Below are 23,781 nucleotides of genomic sequence, written 5' to 3'. Positions count from 1 at the left end.
CTCTCCCAAGTGGAGGCCGGACTTAGCCCTTACCAGGGGTTTCACTCTCTCCCAAGTGGAGGCCGGGCTCAGCCCTTACCGGGGGTTTCACACTCTCCAAAGTGGAGGCCGGGCTCAGCACTTGCCAGGGGTTTCACTCTCTCCTGAGTGGAGGCCGGACTCAGCCCTTACCAGGGGTTTCACTCTGTCCCAAGTGGAGGCCGGACTCAGCCCTTACCAGGGGTTTCACTCTCTCCCAAGTGGAGGCCGGACTCAGCCCTTACCAGGGGTTTCACTCTCTCCCAAGTGGAGGCCGGACTCAGCCCTTACCAGGGGTTTCACTCTCTCCCAAGTGGAGGCCGGACTCAACCCTTACCAGGGGTTTTACTCTCTCCCAAGTGGAGGCCAGACTCAGCCCTTGCCAGGGGGTTCACTCTCTCCCTAATGGGGGCTGTACTAAGCCCTTACCAGGGGTTTCACTCTCTCCCGAGGGGAGGACGGACTCAGCCCTTACCAGGGGTTTCACTCTGTCCCAAGTGGAAGCCGGACCCAGCCCTTACCAGGGGTTTTACTCTCTCCCGAGTGGAGGCCGGACTCAGCCCTTACCATGGGTTTCACTCTCTCCCGAATAGAGGCCGGACTCAGCCCTTTCCAGGGGTTTCACTCTCTCCCGAGTGGAGGCCGGACTCAGCCTTTACCAGGGGTTTTACTCTCTCCCAAATAGAGGCCAGACTCAGCCCTTACCAGTGGTTTCAGTCTCTCCCGAGTGGAGGCCGGACTCAGCCCTTACAAGGGGTTTCACTCTCTCCCGAGTGGTGGCCGGACTCAGCCCTTACCAGGGATTTCACTCTCTCCCGAGTGGAGGCCGGACTCAGCCCTTGCCAGGGGTTTCACTCTCTCCCGAGTGGAGGCCGGACTCAGCCCTTACCAGAGGTTTCACTCTCTCCCAAGTGGAGGCCGGATCTCTGGCAGGGCGAGCATACTCACCACCAAAGCGTTCAGCTGAAGAAACGTTGGCCAACAAACTCCGTCAACACAACAGAGAGATCCAGATTAGCGCGGGAGCCCAGGAAGGAAGCTGTTCCTCTGATCAATTCCTGGAACAGTGAGCGCGTGGTTCTGGGGAGGGCCAGTTTTATACACTAACCCCACCAAAGTGGACCAGCGCTTAGTGCTACTCAGATTGATAGTGCTGACGCGCCCTTGTTTATGGAACTAAATTACGGAAATATTAGTTCCCATATTGAATCATAGAATCGCAGCGGACAATATTGATTGCGTATTGCATTGCATGCAACCCCAGTACAGGTAGCGGTCCAAAGCGGCAACCACAGGCAAGATTAGTTTTGAATAACAGCAGGCAATGTTAGTCGCATTTTGCATTAAATGAAAAGACCAATACAGGTAGGTGTTCAAGGCAGTAATAACAGACACTATTTGTTCTCTCATCAATTTACAGCAGCACTATTGATCGCTTTTTGTTGTTGTATGACTTTATTCGATATAAAATATCATAAAAGTATGAACAACCTAATCTCATCGCTTTGAAACATGCCAATTTTAAAATAAAAACAGTAACATATTGCCATACAAACAATACAAAAAAAAAAGACAATCATCATTAAAAGGATTACAAGAGTGAAATAGAAATATAAATAGTTCATAAAAACAGTAAAAACAATCGAACAATATCATACACAGAGGAGCAACAGTGCACGTAGGGAGGGGGCTCGCGTATATTAATGGATATTAATGTTGCTAACCCTCAACAGCTTGCTTCTAGTTAGCCAAGCACAACCCAAATATTTAGCTACCCCACAGATTACGCACAGGGAGGACGTATCTTTTTTTAAAATACGCAGCGCCTCCCTGTGGTACTTGGCCCCCAAGTTAGTGCAAACGGATTTCAACCACTTTCTTCTCGCATGTCTATACGCAGGACAAGCAAAGAGAAAGTGGGAAATAGATTCAGTGGACGCTGCACAGCCAGGGCGCGCAGCATCTTTCGCGGTATCTAATTATCACCCTGCTATAAATTCATTAAGTGGGAGCGTTCCAAGCCTCATCTTCAGGAATAATTACCTTTCTCTCGGAGATTGGATAAAATCAAGAACATTTTCTAATTTAGGAGTAGGTTTGTAATCTAAAAACTGCTCTGTCAAAGTGCCCCTTTTAGGGTTGCGTGTGGCCTCTGCATGCACCCACTCCCAGTAAGCTTTCTTTGCTACTAGTTTTGGCGGCGGGATCTGGCTTTCCCATGCCTCTGCCAATTCGATGTCCCCAACAAGCTGTTTAAGTTTACAAATCCATTTGATCTTATTGCCTGTGTCGAGTTGGATGAGCTCACTAAGGGCTGTGGCATAGATTAACAATTCTGGGGTCCTTCTCAGGCACACCCAGAATAGTAAGGGACGAAGCCTAGCAATTTCGTTAATTGGATGTTTCCCACAGTCCTGGCGGAGCGGAACTAATGGGGTAGATGGAGGGAGTGAGACCAGACCTCTGTAAAATGTATTTTCAGATCTCACTAAGTCCGTGATGTTCTCGAATCCCCATAGTTCCGCTCCGTAGAGGGCAGATGGTAATGCATTGCCCTCATACACCTTAAGGGCCGGGGCTACTGGTCTACTATAGGAAAGTCACTGATGTCTTAAAATGGCCCCCAACACCCGTTTATGATTGAGCAACATTTTGACCAAGTTGGAATTCCACTTCATCAAATTGTTAACCCGCGTGCCCAAATAGTCAAATGATTCGACTAATTCTAATGGGGTGCCCTTCAGCTTAATAGTGTTCCTAAACCGTTTTGATGGTGAGTGTTAGAATCGGAGGTGTCTGGTTGGCACAGGTATGCACTTGTGACAAGCAGGGACCTTCTCTTCTAGTCAGGGCAAGGGAACTACTCCATAAGAATAACCCCTGCTCACCCTCTAGGTTGCGTGGCCAAGCAGACAAGGCTAATCTTCAGGGCGATAGTTATTTAAGCATTTATGATCACATACAGTAAACCCACTGACCCACCACAGACGGACATCAGTAGTAAGGTTGTATCAAAAATAAGTAGACTTTATGTAAAAGATATACTTCATATGCAGGATTATTACGGGACCATATAACGTTTAGCGATTGAGGGCACCAGATTTAAATAGGCAATTGTTCTTAAGTGTTCTTGGACAGCAAGGTACACTGAGGGTCGAAGCACGCTTCGCGCTGGAGAAGCAACCCGTGGATGAATGACGGACGACAGGGAAAACAAACGTTGCGGACCCTGGATCCGATGCGAACTCGGGATCGAGTTCAAGTGTACCTTGGGTTGAATGTCCTAGGCGTTTCAAGCCCGGCCACTGGTGAGGGTGGACCAGGGACGAGGCCGACGGTTCTCCGAAGGATCTATCCGGCTCGAAGCCCCCTCGAGGTGCGAGAAGAGTGAGCGGGAAGGTGTGGAGGGTTGCGGCAATCCGGGGTCTGGTGCAGCTCACAGGGCGAGGCGCCGTTCAGGCCTGCGGGGCGTACTACTTCTTAGCACGCTAGGTCGTACCTATGGATCTGTGTGGGGCGTCACGTTCTCGGGCAGACAGGTGCAGCACCGGGCCTCCGGTACCACCGTACGGAAGGCCTTCTTGAGGTGCGGCACGAGCCTTGGTATGCAGGAGAGCAAAGCAAGACAGTCGGGTATGTAGCAACGTACGGACCGTCCGGGGCTATCAGATGCGCTCCGTGCAGATTCCGGCGGGAGAAGATGAGAGGCGCACAACGCGCTCCATAGCAGGCGAGGTGACAGGAGAGCGGGCGGGCTGGCACTTAAGGGGAGAGCGACTCAAGCTTGAGCGGGGCTCTCTGCGGCGGGGCAACCAGGCTCCGAGCTGTCACGACCTTAGGAGGGGCGAAGGCACCCGAGTCACAACTCCGGCGAGGGAAAAGAACTTAAGGCCCAACAGCCGACGGGTACAGGTAGAATTGAACCCACTGGTCCTGGGGTTCAGTTCAGGGGGCAAGCTCGAGATCATGCCCTTGGAGATCGTTTCAGGCACAAGTCTTCAAAGTCCTCTCTGATCTTTTCCTCTCCGTTCTCAGCACGGCACCACTGCAGGCCAGTCCCTCAGGTCAGGGACAGGTTTCCTTCCTTCAGCTTCTCTTGGTCCTTCTAGTCAGGCAGGGGGTCGTCCTGGTCAAAACAGGATCTGATTTGCTAGGAGCAGGGTTCCTACTTTTATACACAGTTTCTTTTGTCTTTGCAGGCCAGGGGGCCTGAGCCTGGTTCAGCCCGGTTTTAGAGCACTCTGTTGACAGGAAGCTGCTGTCTTCTTTCAGGGTGCAGGGCAGAGACATCAGACGCTCCGCAGGAGGTGGAGCCAGCATTGTGGTGGTGGAGCACAACCCTATTCAGAGTCAAGGGCTACTCCGCGCATCCATCCTGGTGTAATCACTCTATTCACCACCTGGTAGCCTAGACTGTCTCCGGGAATCCCCCAGCCCTGTCACTCACACAACCCAGACAGCAGATACACATCCTGGCAGAGGCGGGCTGAAATAGTTAGGCGAGCAAAGGCTAACTTTCTAAAAGTAGCATTTGCAAACCCAGGATATTAAAACAAACCTTGCCAAAGGAAGTATTTTATTATTCTGAGTTCAGGCATACTAAATTTGACGTGCCACCGTGTTACCTGAGCCTGTCGGGACTATAGCGTGTAATAGTTCCGGCAGCTAATTCTGGCCTAAGAGAACAGGTAGCCCTTCAATAGTGAAGAACGAAAAGGACGGTAATTCACTATTAGGACATGCCACACACATCTGGGCTTGTCCTACCTTATGCTTACAATGCACCCTGCCCGACTGATATGAAGTTAAGGGAAGGTTCAGGGACGGGCAAGTGTTTGCACTTGCGCCGTTAGCGTGACAGTACCAGACTGTACGCAGGTTCTGCAATGGCAGACCCTAGACACATTTTATGAGGCCGCTTCTGTGGGTGGTGCAACCAGCGCTACAGGCCCTCTAGCAGCATTTGTAGTTACAAGCCCTGGCAAGCGTAGTTCACGTTACTAGGGACTGACAGTAACCCAAATAAGCCAAACATGGAAGTCAATTACGGATACACTTTACATTGGGAGCACTTGAACTGCGGCACGGATTGGCCGTGGCGCAGTACCCTGAGCAGCGAATACCAGCAAAAAATCTGAGGCACATCAGCAAAAAGTGGAAGGGAGACTCACGCCAAGGTGCCAGGTCTAACATAGAGTGTAGTGGGGGAGTAAAGTGCCATAGAGAGGATATGGTAAAGTACAGTGACATAGTGTGTAGTGAAGGATCACAGTGTCGTAGAGTGGAGTGGGGGAGTAGAGTGCCGTCGAGAGGATTTATTGGAGTACAGTATCATAGTGTGGAGTGAAGGATCACAGTGTCGTAGAGTGGAGTGGGCTCATAGAGTGCCGTCGAGAGGATTTATTGGAGTACAGTATCATAGTGTGGAGTAAAGGATCACATTCTTGTAGAGTGGAGTGGGGGAGTAGAGAGCCATAGAAAGTTTTTTTTTGGAGCACAGTGTCATAGTGTGGAGTAAAGGATCACAGCGTCGTAGAGTGGAGTGGGGGAGTAGAGTGCCGACGAGAGGATTTGTTGGAGTACAGTGCCGTAGACTGGAATGAAGGAACAAAGTGTCGTAGAGTGGAGTGGGGGAGGAAAGGTCCGTAGAGAGGATTTGTTGGAGTACAGTGTTGTGGAGTGGAGTGGAGTGGGGGAGTAGAGTGCCATAGAGAGGACTTGTTGGAGCACAGTGTCGTAGAGTGGAATGAAGGAACAAAGTGTCGTAGAGTGGAGTAGAGAGGATTTGTTGGAGTACAGTGTCGTAGAGTGGAGTGGGGGAGTAGAGTGCAGTAGAGAGGATTTGTTGGAGTACAGTGTCATAGTGTGGCTGGAAGGATCACAATGTCGTAGAGTGGAGTGGGAGAGTAGAGTGCCGTAGAGAGGGTTTGTTGGAATGCAGTGTCATTGTGTGGAGTGAAATATAAGAGTGTCTTAGAGTGGAGTGGGGGAGTGGAGTGCCGTAGAGAAGATTTGTTGGAGTAAAGTGTCATAGTGTGGATGGAAGGATCACAGTGTCGTAGAGTGGAGTGGGGGCATAGAGTGCCGTCGAGAGGATTTATTAGAGTACATTGTCATAGTGTGGAGTAAAGGATCACAGTTTTGTAGAGTAGAGTGGGGAGTAGAGTGCCATAGAGAGGATGTGTTGGAGCACAGTGTCATAGTGTGCAGTGAAGGATCATAGCGTCGTAGAGTGGAGTGGGGGAGTAGAGTGCCGACTAGAGGATTTGTTGGAGTACATTGCCGTAGACTGGAATGAAGGAACAAAGTGTCGTAGAGTGGAGTAGAGAGGATTTGTTGGAGTACAGTGTCGTAGAGTGGAGTGGGGCAGTAGAGTGCCGTCGAGAGGATTTGTTGGAGTACAGTGTCATAGTGTGGATGGAAGGATCACAGTGTCGTAGAGTGGAGTGGGAGAGTAGAGTGCCGTACAGAGGGTTTGTTGGAGTGCAGTGTCATTGTGTGGAGTGAAATATAAGAGTGTCTTAGAGTGGAGTGTGGGAGTGGAGTGCCGTAGAGAAGATTTGTTGGAGTACAGTGTCGTAGAGTTTAGTGAAGGATCACAGTGTCGTAGAGTGGAGTGGGGAGTAGAGTACCGTAGAGAGGATTTGTTGGAGTACAGTGTCGTAGACTGGAGCGAAGGATCACAGTGTCGTAGAGTGGAGTGGCGGAGTATAGCAATGTCTGAACTGGGGTGGCAGAGTGGGCTAAAGAACGGTGATGGATTAAACCCAGATCTTTTGACTGGGTGTGAGTGTTTGATAGATTCAGATGCTCTGTCCATCACCACCCCCTTTTGTACCGCTTTTGCCTGCCATAAGTGTGGCAGGGTATGCTCAGACGTGAGTCCCTCACTTTGCCACTGGATTCAAGCAAGCCGGGCTGAAGACGGCTGGAATGACAGAAACCGGTCCTCGGAAGCTTGTTTCCGGTCCAGGGAAGGCATGGCTTGGCAGTTCGGGCTGGACTGTTCCAATCAGGCACAGGGTCAGACTGATTTGCATATAGCCATGTCTGAACTGGGGTGGCAGAGTGGGCTAAGGAACGGTGATGGATCACCCCCAGTGAACTGATCTGCAAGGCCCAGATAGAGCCCCTTTACGCCACAAGTGCCCCAAACACAATCAGCGCACAAAAGGCTTCTGTAATCAGGCCTTGAGATAACAGCGAGGGGAATCCTCCCGAATAATTGAGTTAGTAGTGAATGAAACCAGTCACCTCCATGAACAATAAGATTTGATGTGTGGTACAACATCCTGATGTCCACCTTGCTGTCTTGAGTCTTCCTGATCCATCTCTTACTCCAAGAGCCGTTCTTGTTTTAACAAAACCGTGACCATATGCGTCTACCTAAAGCTGTAACTATTATATGTGTGCTATGTGAGCACCCTTTTTTTGCTAAGTTACTCTATGAACACCTTTGCTGAAATAAATAAGATGTGGCATGTTTAACCCGTTGACCTGCGGTGCGGGTGGTTTATGACTGAGCGTGGTCAGGACAGCCCCCAGCCGTCCTCCGCACACTACCATTATGACGTCGGACGGCCGGGGGCTGTCCAACACCTGCAAAGGGTTAAAAGAACTTTTATGCAAATATCTCCGTATGGTTGAATGAGTCTTAAATATGTCTTCATAAGTTTCAACAATAGTAATAAATGAGATGCTTTTACAATCAATTAAAAATTGTATATGCACATTCAGGTATTTTCCATTTAAGTAATTTAAATCTCTTTACATCCTACAGCAAACAATCCTTGATTGCACAAAATGTTTAAGAATAATGAAGATAGTACTGTAACTCTGCAAAAGCAAAGTCCGAAACATGGAGTTCCAGTATTCAGGAAAACGTAAGTGCTGACAAAGGCAGTCGAACCTGAACATAAACAGACAGATCTTGGGAAGTGCCGTCAAGGGCAATTCGGTGGTTCTACCAGTCTCATTTGTGCACCTCCGTGCCTGAAGATGAAAAAATGACCTCTAGAAAAGGAAGGCATCACTAATCAACCACTTCTAATGTAACCATGTCCAATACCAGCTCTGATCATGAGGTGGTTACAGCAGTACTCTGCTTCCTAAAGTGATATCAGGCCACTATTCAATGCTGGGGGTGTATTGTAAACTCTTTCAGGCCATTCCACAACAAGCAGCGAAAAGCACAGTTAACTGAAAGTTAAAAGAAATGAGGGTTCTGCTATATAAAACAAAGAGTACTGTCCCAGTGTGCACTGACCATAAGGAAGATGGATCTTTACCCGCAAGCTTGCCGAACCATTATCCAGTCTAAAGACACAATCACCCATAAAGCAGCCTAATACACGTTATGAGTGTGGCGAGTATTTGGTGACCTTTTCATTTTAGTGTTTAATCGGAAAGCAAACAAGCAAAATACCACACGCATACAGGGAGAGCTTTACCAGTCATGTTGGCCCTTCAGAAAGCACAGTCAAGAGATGTAGAAAAATACATACCAGACTCAGAGACACTAACCAAGAAAGAAAAAGCATACACTTGCAGTGAATGTGGAAGTAGTTTTTCCGAATCATCTAAACTCATGAGTCATCAGCGAACACACATAGGGGAAAAGCCATTCAAGTGCAATGAATGTGGGAAGAGCTTTTGTCAATTATCAACCCTAAAACGCCATCAGAAAACACACACTGGGGGAAAACCATTCAAGTGCATTGAATGTGGGAAGAGCTTTTGTCAATTATCAACCCTGAAAGAGCATCACAAAACACACACTGGGGAAAAACCATTCAAGTGCAATGAATGTGGGAAAAGCTTTTGTCAATTATCAAACCTAAAACGGCATCAGCGAGCACACACTGGGGAAAAACCATTCAAGTGCAATGAATGTGGGAAGAGCCTTAGTCAATTATCAAACCTAAAACGGCACGAGGAAACTCACAAAGGGGAAAAATCATTCAAGTGCAGTGAATGTGGAAGTAGTTTTAGTGAATCTTCAAAATTAAGGATTCATCAGCGAACACACACTGGAGAAAAACCATTCAAGTGCAGTGATTGTGTGAAGAGATTTTGTAGCTTATCAGTCCTACATACACATCAGCGAGCCCACACTGCGGAAAAACCATACCATTGCAGTGAATGTGGAAGTAGTTTTAGTCAATCTTCAACATTAAGGATTCATCAGCGAACACACACTGGAGAAAAACCATTCCAGTGCAGTGAATGTGTGAAAAGCTTTAGTCTATTATCAAACCTAAAACAGCATCAGAAAACACACACTGGGGAAAAACCATTCAAGTGCAATGAATGTGTGAAGAGCTTTAGTCTATTATCGCAGCTAAAACAGCATCAGAGAACACACACTGGGGAAAAACCATTCAAGTGCAATGAATGTGGGAAGAGCTTTATATGTTTATCAAGCCTAAAACAGCACCAGAGAACACACACTGGAGAAAAAACATTCAAGTGCAGTGAATGCCTGAAGAGCTTTTGTCTATTATCAACCCTAAAAGTGCATCACAAAACACACACTGGAGAAAAACCATACCTTTGCAGTGAATGTGGAAGTAGTTTTAGTCAATCTTCAACATTAAGGATGCATCAGCGAACACACACTGGAGAAAAACCATTCCAGTGCAGTGAATGTGTGAAAAGCTTTAGTCTATTATCCAACCTAAAACAGCATCAGAAAACACACACTGGGGAAAAACCATTCAAGTGCAATGAATGTGTGAAGAGCTTTAGTCTATTATCAAACCTAAAACTGCATCAGAGAACACACACTGGGGAAAAACCATTCAAGTGCAATGAATGTGGGAAGAGCTTTATAGGTTTATCAGACCTAAAACGGCACCAGAGAACACACACTGGGGAAAAACCATTCAAGTGCAGTGAATGTGTGAAGAGCTTTAGTCGATTATCAATCCTAAAACAGCATCAGAGAACACACACTGGGGAAAAACCATTCAAGTGCAATGAATGTGGGAAGAGCTTTATATGTTTATCAGACCTAAAACGGCACCAGAGAACACACACTGGGGAAAAACCATTCAAGTGCAGTGAATGTGGAAGTAGTTTTAGTCAATCTTCAACATTAAGGATTCATCAGCGAAGACACACAGGAGAAAAACCATATCATGGCAGTGAACGTGCAAAAAGCTTTTGTCAATCTTCAAATCTAAAAAAACATCAGCGAGCACTCCACCATCAATGAACGTGTCTATTCTCTGCTATTGTTTATTTCCCTACAGTTAGGAAAAACATGAAATATCAGGAAACCCATTGGGAGACTAGCACAAAGTGGACTAAAAGTAAAGAAACATTGTTGGTTTTTATTCTGTGAGAGAGTTATAAAAAAAGAAATCCAAGCATACCTGACCATGCTACCTGTAAAATCAACACCATGAACAATGCTTGGATTAAAAAGGGTATGTTCCGCTAATTTTAGAGATTAGTAATAAAACATATAAACCCAACACACTCAAAACTATTTAACAAGCACAAAATGAAGATTCTTCAGAGCTGGCTGTGGTTTTGCTCATTTTATGCATCATTAATAGTTATGTGACAGCGGCCAGAGAGCTGTTTAGAAAACTAGAAGTGAAAGCAGGAGAATGTGAGCTGCAGCTCGCTGGGTTAACCCTTGCAGTGCATGACATTTACCTCTGAAGCTCTGGTGTGGAACAATTGATGATCAATGTCCGAATTTCCGTCTACGAGCCGTACTCGTCAGCACATTACACAACCTCGCATTTCATTAGCAACAAAAAAGTTAAAATCTCAAAGAAACTTGGCTCTACGCCTGGCTAGGAAAACCCCAGGAAACACAAGCTAATTTACAACTACAAGCGAGCATGCAAAACCTTCAAATCATCTATATACAAGGACAAACAAATCACATCGGATCAGTTCTGGCTGAAGCTGGTTCAAGCAAGCAAGAACTCCAACACAAAGTTATTCTGGTCTCTAGTTAACAGGGGTCCTTTAGGTAAAAGTAGGCATGGTAGCGCAAATATAACCACAGAAGAATGGACTCAGTTTGTACCTAAACAATTCTGCGACGACTTAAACAGGGACGGTCATTCTAGCCCCCCATCAACTAATTTAGAGTTATTACCTTTTGAAGCCCAACGCATTGATAAGACCGTGCCTAACAACTTAGCTAATCATGTCCTGGAAGCAAAAACATTTGACGGAATGGAGCAAAGCGAAGACCCCTTGACGGAGACCTTCACAACACCAGAAGTGTTAAGAAACAACATTGCCCGTACAATCAGGAAAGCAAGGTCAGAAGGAGCTCCTGGGGCTAACAGTCTTCCTCAGGCCCTGTTTAAATCATACGTAGGTTTGTGGTCGGACCTCTTGGCCCCCCTATTTTCATACTGTAGGCTAAACCACAACATCCCAGAGTCCTGGAAAGGCACTATTATCCACCCAATCTATAAAAGTGGAAAGAGAAATGACTTCCGAATGATAGCTCTCCTCGACATTGAATCTAAATACTATGCCAGTATTTTGCTGGAAGAGTTGGCGTCTAAGCGATGTCAGTTAACCGCGGCTCTTACGCTGCGTGACATTGCGCGCATGCGCATTGCTGTTTTAACGAAAATCAGGTTTTCTTGCTTTGAGAAAACTTTATTAATACGCTGCGCGCTGTGTGGAAATGGCGTGTTTACTGTTCTTTTAGTGTGCAATGTTGATACATGTAGGGCTGGCCTGACACCATGATATAAATACATATGATTGCCTCATTTCAATATAAAGATTCAGGTTTTCATAATAAATAACAGAACTTTGTTTGTTGCGTCCATGCATTACAAATAACAAGTAAATTCAACCCTGTCATTAAGGCCGTGCGGCTTGAGGGAATTTAAATGGTAAATCCAATAGTTTTCGCAGCAATGAACATGCGCGCAATGTCACGCAGCGTAAGAACCGCGGTTAACTGACATCGCTTAGACGCCAACAGGAAGAAACAGCGAGGGGCAGCAGAATAAGAACATTGCGGTCAGTTAGAACGTATGGGGAAGCTTTGCAATATAAACGTAGGCATGAACAGCAGCGCTATTAATTAATGCAGTAAGACAGTTAAGAGGCATTGAAGATAGGCTAACGTTTATAGTAATCGCAGTATACCATCCCCAAATAAACAAAATTGCAACCGAGTTGAGGAAACATACACTACAGACCTCGTATTCAATAAAATACATGCCACCAGTAACCATGCACAACGGGGCTGAATACGAACACGAAAGACAGAAACACATAGTCGAAAAGCGCGCGCTGAGCACACATGTTAATTCCCCCGCACGAAGACCGTTTCCAGAGCGGTGCAGAGCAATATAGAACAGAGACTCAGACATGGACAGCTGAAGACACTGCGCGTAATATATGAGCGATCAGCACACTAGTGAAACCACAGAGTTTATCACCAGTAAGCATTTAATGTAATTGAAACATGGGCACTTCTTGATATTAAGGAGTACAACATATTATGTTTATTTTTTTAGAACATTTCCCTGATGAAGGCGACCAATCGCCGAAATGCATTGGAATGATGGGAATATTCATGATGCATAGCAGAAATGTTGTGTTAAGATAACACCAAATTATATGTGATTTGAAATAAATGAGCATTTTACAGTGAATATCGAGTGGAAGTTCATGCATTGAAATACTAGCTGGATATTACAGCAACAATCCAGTGCCTTGGGAGACAGTCGTATGAACCATAGGACTGCTACCTACTAGATTTTTGATTACACTCCAGGCGGGGAGTGATTCCCAAGAGCACGGGCATAATTAGAAAACTTCAGGAAGCTAACAGAGGCAGTACACGACCAAAACCAAAGCCTAATAGCCGTATAGCCTTTCTGCCTCAGGATATACCGGTTGGTAAAGGCCCTGAACCTGTGTTTTAGCCCCGAGCCGCAGGCCCTTTGCAGCAGGCTATTAAGCTCTAGTAAGGCCTGCCTGACTAGAACAGTACTTTGGGAAATCATGCATTTGATTGCATGTTTAAAACAGAACTTAACTGCAAAGCTTAAATAAGTCTAGACATATTTAAACATTGCCAATTGAATAGAATTGTAGTGTAGTTCCTATATTCCCAATAGGCTCAGAGCATTGGAATAACATAAACAATAGTGTAGACGTGGGACTGAGGTCGACTAGGTCTCTATTGAATATGTTAGACTTAATTATGAATGTCAGCTAGCTCAGAGGTCACTAGAAACTTTCTCGAATTCACAAGAAGGGATTAGTTTCCGACCGCATAAACATGACAACTTTGCTCCCCAATAACAAGGCGGATATCTCCAGAGTCGCGGAAACAATAGATAGCTGTTTTACTCAGTCACTTGTGCATGCTTAGTTTCACCAGAAGTGCAGAGAAACAGAGAGACGGGCATTTTCAATAAAAGAAGTTATTTATTGAACAGTCTTCTTTCTCATGCAAGAGAAGTGAATTGCTACAATCGCAATACTTGTCATAAAGTAAAGAGCGTTTAGTGAAAAGAGTATTATAAAATAATACTGTAAAAGCATGGTATGGTTTCTAAGACATCCGGTGTTTAAAATGGATAAAATACATACAACGATAAAACAATGACTAAACGTATTCAACTGGTGCTTCTAAGATACGCCTACCCGGTGTACCTAACCTAAGCCTAGTACGGGGGAAGAAGTAAGGGAGGAGCAGCTTAAAGTTAAAATAGTTTCTGCCAAGAATCTAAACCAAGAATTCTCTAAGGGTCTAATCAGCTCCGTACCTTGTTTAGAATATAGGAGGTCTTGTATCTCTCTCTCAGGACTCGATCTCCCAGCAACCCGCAAGGGTAGCTGGGAAACACTGGAGCTGGATTTCTCGGCAAGAGAAAAGACAGCGTCTCTCTCAGTGCGTCAGCGGGAGGGTCGGTTTCCTTCGGTACTTGCTTCAGCAGGGCGTGGGGCAAGTAGATAGTCGATCTGCTCCAAACCACCGTATATTTTGCTAGGGCAGATGCTGGTATGTTAATTCCTGGAAGGTGCAGAGTTTGACGTAAGGTTGGACATAAGACGTCACTAAGAACTCGCAGTTCTTTCAAGACTCCAGGAGTTCTAGGACAAATCAATACAGAAGCAGGGGGAAGTCCCGGGCTGCTGGAGGCTTGGTTTCTCTAAGAACACGTTGTGCTTTCTAGGAGTCTGTGGAAGTAGCCTTGCTGTATTTGGACTGCATTGGCTATGTCTTAATATGGGTATGATTATTATGCCTATATAAGGATATGATTTAATATAACTATATAAGGGCATAAATCGGGAATATTAGACTAGGGTCCTAGATTCGTCCACAACACCCACTCCACGTCTAATGTCCATCATTACTAAATACTAAGCAATTTAAACATATCTATGCATGTGTTTTCCATCCCACCCCAAAATACTTGAACTGCATTTGAAATGGTATGTACACGAAAAACATGAGTGTTGTACTGTGCGTTTTTTAAGCAGTGGTGTCATTCAAAATAATGCATATATTGTATCTTAAATGATTCACAAAATTTTACATTTATGAAATGGCTCTAAATACAGAAGAGAAGGTTGAGACCATTTCATCACATATTTATACAAGACTGTACATGTGCTAGAGGGTAAGTGAAAATATTTTCTCTAAGTTTTCAAATTGAAATCTTGTTCTCTAAGAATAGTTCTACTTTAAGCAGAGTATCATGTGCCAAAAAGGTAAATATTTTGGGAACGGGGAAAAATAATCTCTGTGTGTTTAAAAAAGAAAACATTTTCAAAAGCAGGTTTGGAAGTTCTGTTTATCCTAATTGAAGGCCAAATTTAGAGTTCAGTGAACGCTGTGTGCTCTTGTTCTAAAAGTTATTCTCGTTGTTAGGGGAGAACATTACCTCAGATAGGCTGTTAAAGAATTCCTCTACAATAGTAGGTGAAAGTTCGGCCATGTCTGAAAAAGTAGAAATAGTGCATATATGCAATGCATTGCCGTCATCTTTGTCTAGATCAGCAATGGTAACTGAAGGTTGTACCTGTGTGCCGCTTTCATCTCGTACCTCACTGCCAGCTTGTTGCTGTGAGGTCTCAACGAATGCTGTCATCAGAATAGGTAGCCGCTAGGAACAACACGTTGCATGAGCCGTTACCGAACCAAGCAAAGTATTGACATCCTTTGGTACTGCTAATGGGAGTGTGAGACAGACATCTAACACGCATTCTTCTCCGCAGAGCAGGCATCGTAGAACAGGTAAGATGCAATCTTGCCAGATTGGTCTGAATGAAAGGAACCAGGTGGTATTCAGATCTCTCAGCCGAGCCAATCCGAGTACTTTGGAAATTCTATCTCTGTACCGCATCGCAAGGAGCGTTTCTTCCATTGTAGCCTGAGTTTTGCCTGTGACTGGACTTGCCATATCGGAGCAGAAGGAACAAAAATAAGATTCTTTCTACGAGTCTCAAGATGAGAGGCAGGCCGCCGAACACAGCATTCGGGAAGATGCTCAGGACTGCTTCAAAGGGTGATAATAGTCCCGAAAAAATTGTCTTCAATACATGTGCGATGCCGCTGGTATCAGACATGTTTAAAATTTGGCTAACCATTTCTATAAAATGTACGGGGCAATTTGTTGATAATAATGCATGTATCTCTGCAGAAGTCCTTGCTACTTGCAGGTCATAGATTTCTTTAGACGAGGTCAAAGGCACAGTCTTTTGCAAAAGAATGGATTTCATTCCGCTTAAAGTATCAATTCGAATAGAAGAGATATTCAATTAAGGCCATATCGTTGCCTCCTTGTCTGGCTTAATGTTTGGATACAATACTTGCATACAACAAGTGACCCTGGATTTAACACTGACGAGCTAGGCTTTTCCTGGCACCATGCCACAGCAGCTGTGGTCACTTAACATAACGTAACTACCGTTGGAAAGTTGTCTGAAAAAGGGCTCTATCTGTAAGGCTGGGGTGCCGTGCAGGTGGCAAGAAAGGTCATTAGATGAACCTTTGCAGGCTCCATGTAAGTTAATTTCTTGACACAGGAGTGTACCGCTCAGTGAGTTTTCACAATTTCTCGCACTAAGAAATACCTCTTTATTTACCCCATTTCTACATTGATGTGTATAAGGTAAGCTCCAGGTTGACTTGATGTACCCATTACCCAACCTTTCATACAGGCCTGCTGGTATGTGCTTTAAGCAATATTGAAACTGAAATGTAATTGGTATTGTTATTGTTCCGTGTATTATCCACTCAATAACAGGTTTCTCGGAAACTGTCAGTGGTAATCCCTCGAGTTTTTCAATGCTCAGCACCGTATAGTCTGCTCCTCTCTGTGCCAAAGAGATTTGCTTATCTGTAAGTTAAAGATAGAAAATAATGACGTTGTGTTAATCAGGCGCCAGGGCACATATCCTGAACGGAGATTTTGCAACGTCCAGCCTAATTGTACAAAAGAACGTAATTGGGACTGGCCATGCTGTAACATTTTTAGAATGAGTCTTTGGAAACCAAAGGCTACGTGTCACACAGCTCCACAGGCCCAAACTAGGCCTAATTAACCTGTAGTAAATGTACTCAAGTACTATATCATAAAGTATTTCAAACGTACTCAAAAATGATTTTTCATCATATTTTCATTTATATTCCAGTACTAATCACTTTTAATCTGCAAAAATTCATTCCTTGATGAGAAACATAAAATTGAATCAATGAAAGACAATCCAAAAATAAATCAAATCAATTCAATCCTATAACAATTTCTTAAAGGTGAAAAAATGTGGTCATTCCCAATGCATTTCGGGTTCAAACTGAACCCTTCGTCAGGGGATTAGCGAATTACAACATTTATATACAATTCATGAAAAGAAGATTCCAAAGTAGTTCTCGTCCGAATCTACAACACAAAATATTATTCTTAATACCTGGTGGTTCTGAACATTGTGTTTCTATGATTAGTATAATACTGAGAGCTTGCAAGTGAGATAGAATAGAAGCCTCAAATGAAAAAGTGTATGTGAATTAAGCTCTAGGAAGGAGAAAAGGTCAAGGATATAAGATGTTTATTTCACCTCAAGGTGGGAATAAAAAAGTGTACAAATACAACCAGAGTGATAACCAGGTAAAAGACAAGTGACTTTGAAAGCGTGACAAACCCATACTATATCGTCCAAAAACCTTAAAAAACGTCCCCATGTCATACGCTTGTCTCATTCAGTGTAAATGCCCGATATCCAAAGAAACGTGGTGTATTATAAAGAGAAAAAGTAATCATGGTTAAACTATGCCAAGTAGTATCCGCTTCTACCTTCCGTGATACAATGTAGACACGATACCGAAACCAGCTATATCCTACCAGGAGCATGACAAACCATAATTACTACTTCATAATCTTATTGAATGATTATACATTTGTTAAACAGGCAAAGAGTCTTACCAGTTTGCCTTGTAGATAAGCGTAAGAATCGTTCGTGTTCACCCAAAGCTGTCTACCTCGTTCAAGTATCTAAAAGAAGATGGATTCTAATGAACAAAGGTTCCCAAATGGAATGCAAAACGTTTATTTCAACAGAATCCTGACAAAAACATACCGCTCGATCTTCTAATGAAGCGCTGGATAATACCGCCATAAAACGTAATCCCGGAGGTCACATGAGTCTGGTTATCCAATCAGGTACGTTTAAAACAATTCCAAGAAATAAAAAACTGACTACAACTTCTGAACTGCGTAATGCTCAAGAAGGGACTATATGTTCCAAGACATGCAAAATAACTTTATTGTACCCCACTCGGGAATCGAAACCACTGCGTGGGACTATCTCAAATCCATAACCCAATGTTACAGCATTATGTATGGGTTTCTTTTGAGGACAAAGCAGGGGAAATCCAAATGTGTATAAACCAAATGCAATTGGAGACAGAAAAGAGACAAAAAACGAAGGAAAGAGGCAAACTCGATCTTAGTGACAAGAGTGTGACATACAACAGCAAGCTCCCTTACAATCTAAGTGTATCACAGTCAATTACAAAAAACACAATAATTCCTAATGGTCATTGAGACCCCCAGGGATTAGAGTCCCTAAGTATTTAATCCAGAAAGTCTCCCCACGCGCAAGCATGGTATTAATGTCAGTGTCAGTACGCTTGCTAATGTGTTCAAGAATAGTAAAGCGCAATTGTGGTATTGTATGAGGAGTAGTTGTCCAATGTGCAGCTAGAGATGAGCTCATATTCTTATTACGGATACGACTCTTGTGTTCCACAATTCTTGTTTTTATCATTCTATTCGTTCTCCCCACATATATTAATCCGCACGGACATTTGATTGCATATATTACCCCTTCCGTTGTGCAATCCGATGTGTGTCTCAGAGTAATAGCTTTGCCTGTGTGTGGATGTCTAAATTCGTTGCCCACCATGACATTGCCACATTGACCACAATTGTAGCATTTTCTCATGCCTTTGTTGTTGATTTTCATCGTTTTTTTTGGTGATTTCAATAACTCACGTAAGTTTTGTGAACGTGTATGTGCAAATAGCGGTGGACCAACAAGGATACCCTTGAAGTCTTGCTCATTTTCCACCAATTCCCATCTTTTTCGAATGATAGCTTTTATTTTGGAAGATTGCGCCGAGTGTTTTAATACAAAGACTTCCTTTTTTGTTGATTGTTTGATCTGTTTTTTCAGTAAGTCTTCTCTTTTTTTGTTAGAAACTGAGTGCTCCGCTTCTTCCAAAGTTGAATCTGGGTAGCCTCTTTCTTTGTATTTGGCGGATTGTTCTTTTATCAAATCCTTAAATGTATCCATGTTTGATGTTATTCTCTTAATCCTCATAAATTGAGAGACAGGTAGGTGTTTTTTCAATGAAATAGGATGGGCACTTGAGTAGTGTAACACGTTATTCACATCAGTAGGTTTTGTGTATACTTTGGTCAATAGTCCTTCGTTGGTTTTTGTTATTTCAATGTCCAAAAAGTGAATCTGATGTGTATGTATTCCGTGAGTAAACTGTATGCGTGAGTTGCATTTATTGAGATCAATTATACTAGATTCTAGTAGCTCTCTTGATCCTCTCCACACCACTAGGATATCATCAATATATCGTACAAACATACAGCATTTTGTTTCCAATCCGGGTTCTTTAGGACAAATTGTTCCTCAAAATAGGCCTTGAAAATATTCGCGTAGGCAGGCGCCCCCGGAAATCCCATGGACGTGCCTGTCTTCTGAAAAAAATAGTCTTCCTGCCACTGGAAATAACTATGATACAGTGGAAAATGTAGCAGCTCTAGAAGAAATACACTTTTATCCTGAGGTATGTCCGACTGTAAGAGTCTCCATTCTACTGCCTCTAGTCCCTCATTGTGGGATATTGACGTGTATAACGCTGCTACGTCTATGGTACATAACAAGATGTCTTCCAAGAAATGATCTTTGATGGCTTCCAGTTTAAGTAGACAGTCTGTGGTATCCTTTACATACATCACCCAGGATTGTACTAGCGGTTGGAGATGGTGATCCAAAAAGTAGCCCAATGCCTCATGTATAGATCCTGCTACAATCGGACGAAATGGAGGATGTTGTTTGTCCTTATGTATCTTCGGGCACATGTATCTTGGGAATTTTGTGATTTTAGACACGGAATATTACCAACAGAGTGTGAATGAACATGTAAGAGACGAAAACACATACATTTTCCTGGAACAAGATCCTACGATGGCATTTCAAAATATCCTGAAGAATATTTTGCAAAAAGGAATTGATTAAACAATATTGGATGATAATACACGCAGATACTTAATGAACTTGTATCCCAAAATTCCCAAGATTCTAAGGGGTGCCCTATGATTGCTGGAGGATGGGGAGGTGCGGTATAAAAAAGTTTTAAGACCACTGGTCTGGGGTGTTCCTCATCGGAGAGGTGTGAGTGGCCTGATGTAACACTGTTGGTTGGTCAAATCTTAAAGGGGAGGGCACAGAAACTCTAAGCGCATGGATTTCAATGTCGAACCTGTTCATCACCACTTAATCATCCTCACTGATCACAATGGGTGACTAGAGCAGGCCCCCTCCTACTATGTCCTGATGCGCTGCCAGCTAGGTATATTCAGCACAGGTATGTTAATCAAGTTTGTGATGTAAAACATTGTAGTAATGGAAACATGTAAACTTTACAAAGGCATGGTGAGAGCAATGCCAAGTCTTGATCAACACGGTTAGTACTACTAGCAGGAGTGTGTACATTTATCTGCTAACAGTGCCCCTCCATGGAAAAGGTCAGCCATACCGTGACTCTCTCCCTGTCAAACCCAACCTATTCTAGACTCTCTCCAGCAGGACCTGCAGACGGCTGGCGAGTGAACACTAAGCACTCTCTCACAAACCCAACCTATTCTTAATTCTCTCCAGCAGGATCTGCAGACGGCTGGCGAGTGAACACCAAGCACTCTCTCAATTCTAAACTCTCTCTAGCAGGACCTGCAGACGGCTGGTGAGTGTACACTAAGCACTCTCTCACAAACCCAACCTATTCTAGACTCTCTCCAGCAGGACCTGCAGACGACTGGCGAGTGAACACTAAGCACTCTCTCACAAACCCAACCTGTTATAGACTCTCCATCAGGACCTGCAGACTGCTGGCGAGTGAACACTAAGCACTCTCTCACAAACTCAACCTATTCTAGACTCTCGCCAGCAGGACCTGCAGACAGCTGGCGAGTGAACACTAAGCACTCTCTCAAAAACCCAACCTATTCTTAGTTCTCTCTAGCAGGACCTGCAGATGGCTGGCGAGTGAACACTAAGCACTCTCTCACAAACCCAACCTATTCTAGACTCTCTCCAGCAGGACCCATAGACGGCTGGTGAGTGAACACTAAGCACTCTCTCACAAACCCAACCTATTCTAAACTCTCTCCAGCAGGACCTGGAGACGGCTGGTGAGTGAACACTAAGCACTCTCACACAAATCCAACCTATTCTAGTCGCTATAGCAGAAACCTGCAGATGGCTGGCGAGTGAACACTAAGCACTCTCTCACAAACCCAAACCTATTGTAGACTCTATAGCAGGACCTGCGGACGACTGGCGAGTGAACACTAAGCACTCTTTCATAAACCTAAACCTATTGTAGACTATCTCCAGCATGACCTGCAGGCGGCTGGCGAGTGAACACTAAGCACTCTCACAAACCCAACTTATTCTTAACTCTCTCCAGCAGGACCTGCAGACGGCTGGCGAGTGAACACTAAGCACTCTCCCACAAACCCAACCTATTATAGACTCTCCATCGGGACCTGCAGATGCCTGGCAAGTGAACACTAAGCACTCTCTCACAAACCCAACCTATTCTTAACTCTCTCCAGCAGGACCTGCAGACGGCTGGCGAGTGAACACTAAGCACTCTCTCACAAACCCAACCTATTCTTAACTCTCTCCAGCAGGACCTGCAGATGCCTGGTGAGTGAACACTAAGCACTCTCTCACAAACCCAACCTCTTCTAGGCTCTACAGCAGTACCTGTAGAAGACTTGTAAGCGAACAACAGACACTCCCTCTGTCAACTCCACCTTATTCCAACCCTTTTCAACAACACCTGGAGAAGACGGGTGGATGAACACTCCAGGCAAATGTAACAAAACTAGGGCTGCTGATTGACCCCGATCGCAGGCCCAGAGTGGCTGATCCACAGAGCCTGGTTCGATCCCATGTGTGGGCAGAAACGTCACCGCTTCTCGTCCAGAAATGCTTAGTGTTCATAGGAGACAGGCAGCCCTTGTTCTGGAAGAGCATGTGTGTTGAGTGCTTATGACCCTTGGCCCTCTTACAATAATTTATTGACCGTACACGTATCACTAGTACAGAGGCTGGTGTCAAACTCTTGAAGGGGGAAGAGTCACGTTCCCTAAACCACTGCAGTTAGAGCTGATGCTAGGAAACCAACCAACCTTCAAGCAACTTGGTTTCCGCTGGTTCTTTTGGTATGGCACCGCCATATGTAGTACATTGTGGTTTTATTTAAATATTTTATCAATTAAAAAAAATATTTATAAAATATTTTAGACAATTTACATCAAAATATTAACACCCAAAAATAAACCTTCCAAAGTTTAGAACGTGTTACAATTAAAATTTATTTTTGAAAAAAATATTTATGTTTCTATAATTGTTTTATTAAAATGTATTTGTAACCAACATTCTTAAATTACTTCCCACTCTTACCCCTATAAACCCAACATCCTGCTCCTAATTTTTTACATAAAATTAAAAAATTAAAAAAAAATGGAATAAATATTTTTAAATTACTCCCCACCCTTATCCCCCATTAACCAATCATCCTGCTCCTAAGATTTTACATAAATGTGTATTTGGCAATGTTATATGGCCATGAGTTAACCATTCTGTGGACGGTGACTCTGCCGCAGTGAAAGGTAATTGTTGTAATTTCTCAATGTGCAGCATTGTATATTTTGCATCTCTTTGCGCCATTCTCATTTGTCTCTCTGATAGATTATATGCGGAGAATAGAGACGTACTGTTAATATATTGCCAGGGCACATGACCAGAGCGCAAAGATTGTAGCGTCAGCTTAATAATAGAATGGATCGTAACTGTCCGTGTTGTAAGATGGACAAATCCTGTTCCATTTTATCTATAGCAGAAGATACAATGTTTCCCAGGTATTAAATCCTGGATGTCGGTGTGGTCATTCCATTGTCAACCACAGCTAAAGCTTTTCCTAAGTTAACTCTGTCAATTTCATGCAATCGCTCTGCAGCTTCTTGTTGAGAGATTTTCCAAATTTCATTATAGATTGCATATAAGAAGCGTTTCTGACCTGGCCTTTGGGGATGTGGATGTATTGCTGGACCCGTTAAAGGCCTACGTAGTGCAGTGTCCTCAGCATATCCCCATGTTGATGTCTGCATTCTTAGAGCAACCACAGGATGCTTCAGCTCTAGTTGGATTGGATACCGGCTCTACTACAGGCACACAGGCTTTGGATGTTTCGAATACTTCCCTAGCATTGGCTGTGGGAACTGAAGAAAATCATCTTTGCTGAATCGACCTGATCTTTGAGGTGTTACAGGGACCATTGTCCGAAACCGCTATCAGCAGTGATATTAGTTAAACAGTCGGTGGTCAGTAATAAGCGAAGGTGGTGCTCTAACGTCTTTCACAAATACAAATCACTTAAAGCAGGTAATCTGGCACGGCTCATAAGGTAGGGAAAAAAACACCAAATCTCCACGTTTGTAGCCAGCAGACCACTAATGCTATATATACAAATCCTCTGCACATGTTCAAAAGTAAGTCCATAAAGTTACATTAAATATCACAATGATGCTGGTCTTTATATTTTTAGATGTCTTTAATTCAAGATCTTTAAGCCTTCTTAGCCAACACATTTTTTGTCGCTTGTACGACTAGATTGCCTCCGCCTCAATCTCAAACTTCAACTAGCTCCCCCCATCCAAGATCGAACAAATCACTACACCTAAATGAGCTGCCACCTACCCTGACGAGCTCGAAACATAGACAGAAAGAAACCAATAATAGGTATCAAATCCAGAGACCCAGTGAACCCCCAACCAACCATGCATCACTGTCACAAAGATCCAGAGAAGCTGATACTGAATATCAAACGCAGAAACCTGGGAACCCCCACCCACCCATGTGATCCTAACACAAAGACCCAGAAAAACTGACCTAGAACATAGAAATCAGAGACCTAGAAGAACCAAAGCAGTCATGTTCTCTAAG

The 23,781-nt window shown here is 44.0% G+C and overlaps 1 protein-coding gene across 1 annotated transcript in view; it reads left to right on the top strand.

Annotated features, from left to right (window-relative positions):
• LOC144822738 (uncharacterized) overlaps positions 1–11,817 on the top strand; it is a 72,156-nt gene extending 60,339 nt beyond the window's left edge. Inside the window, exon 2 of the mRNA XM_078680625.1 lies at positions 7,799–11,817. Coding sequence (XP_078536751.1) covers positions 8,474–10,234 — 1,761 coding nt within the window. The 5' untranslated portion in view covers positions 7,799–8,473 and the 3' untranslated portion in view covers positions 10,235–11,817. The remainder of the gene's footprint in view (positions 1–7,798) is intronic.
• The last annotated feature ends 11,964 nt before the right edge of the window (positions 11,818–23,781 follow it).

This window comes from Lissotriton helveticus, chromosome 1_1 (genome assembly GCF_964261635.1).
Source record: "Lissotriton helveticus chromosome 1_1, aLisHel1.1, whole genome shotgun sequence".
Classification (NCBI taxonomy): domain Eukaryota; kingdom Metazoa; phylum Chordata; class Amphibia; order Caudata; family Salamandridae; genus Lissotriton; species Lissotriton helveticus.
Note: the sequence above shows the minus strand (reverse complement) of the source record. Positions and strands in the feature narration are given on the sequence as shown.